This window comes from Orycteropus afer, unplaced genomic scaffold, assembly GCF_000298275.1.
Source record: "Orycteropus afer afer isolate SDZICR_OR568_19922 unplaced genomic scaffold, OryAfe1.0 scaffold00068, whole genome shotgun sequence".
NCBI classification, from domain to species: Eukaryota; Metazoa; Chordata; class Mammalia; order Tubulidentata; family Orycteropodidae; genus Orycteropus; species Orycteropus afer.
Window position 1 is genome coordinate 2,598,078 of NW_006921655.1, and position 5,774 is coordinate 2,603,851.

Consider the following 5,774-nt stretch of genomic DNA (forward strand, 5'->3'; position numbering starts at 1 on the left):
GAGGAGTGGCTGGTGGGTTTGAACCGCCAGCCTTCTGGTGAGCAGTCAAGTGCCTTAGGCACTACGCCACCAGAGCTCATATATATATATATATATATATATATATACACACATACATATATATATATCCTCCAACATTACTGAAGAAATCTGGAATGTTCTTGATCAAGGGTACAGTTTGGAAGAAGGAATGTGCCTACAATGCCCAACTTCTCACTCTAGCTTAAGTCAGAGTGCCTAGGATTTCCTGCTTTAGAAAGCAGTATTGGGAATAGAGCGGCCATGGTGGAGAGAGGCCTGCAAACAGTGTCACATGAAGAAGAGTTGAAGAGATTGGAGATGTCTAGCCAGATAATGAAAGTCTGTCCCACAGTAGAGGAAGTAGGTTTTGTTCTCTGTTGCTTCAAAAGGCAGAAATGGAATCATGGGTTTTAGCAGGAGAGACTTGGTAGGGTCAGCACAACACCCTGAAGACAGGTACTCTATGAAAATGTAGAGACAAGGAGGAGAGGAGAAATCAGAGCTGGGAGGGAAAACTGCACCAGAATGGGAAAGGCTAGACTAAGGAAGGCAAAACCAGAAGAAGGTAGCAGAGAGGCCCTAACAAATCATTATGAGGTAACCATGGTTCTTGGTTGAGAAGCATGGGTGCCCCATGAATAGTCATCTCTTCAGGGAAGGCCAAGGGCAGAGTAAACATTTTCTGTTGGAGACACAAGAAGCCATAAAGATGGTATTCGTTTCTGCAGTCTCTTTTTGCTGCTTTCATTCCCTCCCATCCTGGGAGGCATGTTTTACATCTACAATAACATAAAATTTAATAATCCACGTCCATAAGACATGTTTTGGTGAAACGGGGAACCCTGAGTGTGACTTCAGAAGCAACATAATCTTTGTAACAAAGGCTCTGAGTTAACTACATGGTAACATTAGCTAACTAATGAGACATTTAAACATCAAGCTATAACTTGCTTTTTAATTTTTTTTTTTTTTTTGCAGGATATCAATGGATATTATAAAGGGAAACCTAGATAGAATTTCAAAACCAGCCTCAAATTCAAGAACACATCCTGGGAGCAGAGGTTCAAATTCTTCTTTAGAAGTTCTCTCACCAGAACCAGCATCCTTCAAGGTAATTTACTGATTAGAACTCATTTAAACTCCTCCTGACCTCTTAGCAATTGATGAAACCAAAGCTGTTGTTAAGATCCAATTTTACGGTTTTTCTTTAGAGAGTGTGCTTGGGGAACACTCAGAGTTTTTGGATTTTACTCTAGATCATCTAATATGAAAATACTCTTTCTCTCCGTCATTCCCTCACTCTCTTCTTTCCTTCCTTTCTGTCTTTGTAGCTTATTCATAGTTGTACTTTGTTAAGGCTTACTTATTCATTTGTTTTACATAAGGTTTGTTATTCTAGTATGTCACCATTGACTCTTACTATGAAAAAGATCCTGTATTTAAAAAAAATAGGTTTTGGGTAAAGACCATGTAGTGCATGCTTGTATGCTTGGTAGGCACATTACCTGGTCATGATATCTAAACTTGAAGGTTTTTTTTTTTTTTTAAGAATTGGGTTTCTCATCTGTAATAGGGGACAATTTATTCTTTTTAAGGTTATGGGAAACAAAAATTTCGAATCTTACGGTGAAAAAATATTTGGAAAATAATGATGGTTTTTGGACTAGACTATCAATTACGAAACTTGGAGTTTTTGTCGGTCATGATTTAGTTCAGGAAACTGAAGGAACTACAGGCATTTCTGTAGAAAGGGATTGAATACAAGAATTCATTTCCTATAAAACCATCGGAATGCCTGAAGCAAGGAAGTTGCGGTAGGGGGTTTCTTCTGGATTATTGGTTTCCAGCTGCTGCTGCTGCTCCTGGCACTGCCATAGGTTCCCGAGAACCATAAAGCAGGTGACTGGTTATGCAGATATGGCTGCCTTTGATATTCTTGGCAACGACCAGTGGGAGCTTAGGAAGGCAGCCTCTGCCTCATTTCTACTTTTCAAATCTTGTGCAGATGCATCAATTGAATGATCCTAATATATATCCAGATCCCTAGCTGTGAGCTAGGGATTTTAGTTTGTTTTTTCCTTATGGATATTTTTCAGGAAAAAAACCCAATAGTTGTAATTCATACAAAAATCATCTGGGTTCTAGGTAGGGAATCTAATTGTTAGGAAGGATTTTATTTACAGAGTATCCATGCCTGGGACTAATATGGAAGTATGGAGTGGGGGACATGAATAATGGAAAAGGAAGGTAGAATGTGTGCTTGAGAATGAAGAAAAAAGAAAAATGACATACGTAGGCCATAAGGTAGGAAGTGCAGGAAGGATCGGAGCAGGGAGGCTACTGGGTGTGGGATGAGGAAGGTGGTTGGTAGCTAGCGGCGTGGGGAACCATGGGAAAAATTGTGAAATAGGCAAAGTTTACTTTCAGTTCTCCAGTTTCATCTTTTGCTTCATCGCTCCCTGCTCATTCTAGGAGCTGGCATCACATGGGTGATATCCATACACAGGGGGCTTTGTATACCCTGGTGTTTGCTATACAAGTATGTTGCTAATATCTAGTCATCTCTTGTGTATACTATATTCCCCCATGTGGGAGTCCATTTCCTGGCAAAGGTCTGCTAAATTCATGTATGCCAAGATACAAATGACTGACAGGGTTTATATGACTTTTCCCCAGCAATTTTAGCATTTTCACAGAAACATATGGCCTTAAGGATTTACTGGATATTGTGGGATTTCAGGGTTTATCCGGCCTTTGACAGAAGTATGTGTTTGAACATAGAATCTTCCCCAGCAACCCCAAGCTTACATAAAGTTGTCACTGTTTTGTCTATTTCTAAGCTGGGCCTCTAACCACTGGATGTGTTCTATACTGGACCTGTTTTCTCCTCTGTAAAATTAGGATAGTAATACCTAGACTATAAAGGAGTCTTGGTGGCACGATGATTTAGCGCTTGGCTGCTAATCACAAGTTTGGCAGTTTGAACCCGCCTAGTGGCTCTGCAGCAGAAAAAACTGGCCATCTGCTTCCCTAAAGATCATAGCCAAACAACAACAACAACAAATCAAAACCAAAACCCAAACAACAACAAAAACGCTATGGGGTAATTCTTCTCTGTCACATGGGGTCACTATGACTCAGACTCAACTCAGTGACACCCAGCAACAACAATCCCTATACCAGAGGGCCTTGGTGAGGAGTGAACAAGGCAGTGTATAAAGTGCTTAGCATAAGACATGGCCAGTAGTAATTACTCAATAAATGAACTATGATTATCTATTATCATACTAATGATTCCACTGGAGTCTATGCAAGCAGAGATGTTTGCATATGTTTAGGCAAATAGAGATGCTTTTCAGTTCTATATCCCTGGCAGCTTAACGTCTTCTGCCCTGGAGATTCACAAGGAAGCCCAGATTATATGGATTGAATTGAGCATGTGTGTACATAGAGAACATAAATGCCTCCAAGGGCTGAGCCCAGAAGCATTGGTGTAGATAGTCCTTCCATTGGGAGGGAAAGGATGATCATCTGAGAAGTGGCTGCCTCGCTCTTCCTGAATTTTTCCCTCTCTCTTAGGCTGTGCTCACTTTTATTGTGACTTATACTGCCATGCACCACCCTCGGGGCCCTATTAATACCATTTTTTTCTTTTTTCTGACCTGGTTATGAGTGTCTTTTTTCAGTCTCTCTCAGAAGAACACAGCTGTACCAAGCTGGTGTTTTCAAAATGAACTTAGCTAAAATGTAAAAGGAAACCAAAACGAAATAGAAAAACTGAATAGCATAAAAGCAGATTGATTCTCAAAGTGCATAATTATGATTTGAAGCATCTTATTAGAAGCACAGGACCTCTGGTGGCATAGTGCCTAAAGCATTTGACTGCTAACCAGAAGGCTGGCGGTTCAAACCACCAGCCACTCCTTGGAAGGAAGATTAGACAATCTACTTCTGTAGTGATACCGCCTCAGAAACCCAAGGAGGGGCCACTATGAGTCAGATCTGACTTGATGGCAGTGGTTTTTTATTTTATTTTTTATTAGAAGCACAGCTTGATTCATACTAACCACTTATCAGCTGCTCAATAGCTACATGGGAATAGTGGCTATTGTATTGGACAGCACATCTTTAGACCTTTAACTCCCCATCCGTGTAAATTTAGGGAGCAAGGACCATGGGAGTCTTGTTCACTGTCCCATCCCAGAGCCTGTCAGATAGCAGTTCTCTTCAGGACTGAGTCCCAGCCCTTCTCAGTTATTGCTGGAGACATAGAGTAGAATGGTGGGGAACGGTGCATATGCTTTGATGCAAATGTTATTACATTTAATTGTGTAGTTGCATTACATTTAATTAAAAACATTAGATTTCTAAAATATTTAATTCTATTGTGTGTACATATGTATGTTCACATATATACTTCCATTGCTGTTGTTAGGTGTTGTTGAGTCGGCTTCGACTCATATCCACCCTATGTACAACAGAATGAAACACTGCCTGGTCCTGCGCCATCCTCACAATCCTTCTTATGCTTGAGCCCATTGTTGCAGCCACTAGCATTGAAATATTCTAGAAATTTAAAGTTTTAAAAAATGTAGTATTCATTATTTACAGCAGCAAAACGATGGAAACAACCTACATGCCCATGATGGAAGAGTGGATGACCAAACTGTGGTAATACACATAATGGATTGCTATGCAAAACTAAAGAGTAATGTAGAGTCTGCAAAACACCGCATAACATGGATGAACTTGGAGGGCATTATGCTGAGTGAAATAAGTCAATCACAGAAGGACAAATATAGTATTAGTTCATTGTTGTGGAGGGTCAAGGAAAGGTTTATATATGGATGGAAACTTTCTTTGTTGGTTGCCAGGGGTGGGAAGGGAGGGAACACTGAAAAAAAAAAAATGCATTGACCCATGTCACTTTAGTTTTTTGTATTTCACTGTACATAAATTATATTTCAGTAAAATTCATTAAAAAAAAGGGTTGCTATGTCAAGAAATAGAGATGTATTAGTAGTGTTCAGAATTAAGTATAGCTTCCTTAATATTGGCCACTCTAATAGTTCTAATAGTTACTTACATTTTTGTTTATACAATTAACAAGCTAATTCTTCTCAAATACAATTCTTAATGAATCCAACAGTGGGATAATTGAGAGAAAGACTTATACTGTTCATTTCAAAATATACATTTAAGAAAGAATGACCAGACTTTTTCAAAAGTTTTATTGTGATATGTTAATAGTGATTGAATTGACTATAGTGAATATAACATTGCCTTCTTTTGAAAATGAAAAATATATTTGTGTGCAGTGAATGCAAAGAATTGTGAGGTTTTAGAATTTTATCTAAGTAAATTTCAAAACATTGTTCCACCTTCTACTTTGGAAACTAGCAACTGGGATCTTAAAAGCTTGCAAGCAGCCATCTAGATGCAACAATGGGTCTCTCCTAGTCCAGAGCAAAGAATGAAAAAAACCAAAGATTCATGGAAACAGTTAGTCCTAGCAACTGGTACACCATGCAATCCATAGCCTATACAACTATGAGACCAGAAGAACTAGATGGTGCCTGGCTTCCACTGTCAACCACTCAGAGGGAGATCTATGTAGGAGATCCTGGATAGAGAGGGAGAACAATGTGGAACAAAACTCAAAATCATTTGGAGGGGAAAAAAAAAAAAGGGGGAAGACCAGGTTTGCTGGTCTGATAGAGCCTGGTGGAACCACTGAGACTATGGCCCCTAAC

At 39.4% G+C, this 5,774-nt stretch overlaps 1 protein-coding gene across 1 annotated transcript in view; it reads left to right on the forward strand.

The window, feature by feature from the left end:
- The first annotated feature begins 1,006 nt into the window (after positions 1–1,006).
- Positions 1,007–5,774, forward strand: part of FSIP1 (fibrous sheath interacting protein 1) — a 183,029-nt gene continuing 178,261 nt past the window's right edge. Inside the window, exon 1 of the mRNA XM_007940512.1 lies at positions 1,007–1,132. Within this exon, the coding sequence (XP_007938703.1) occupies positions 1,007–1,132 (126 nt within the window). The remainder of the gene's footprint in view (positions 1,133–5,774) is intronic.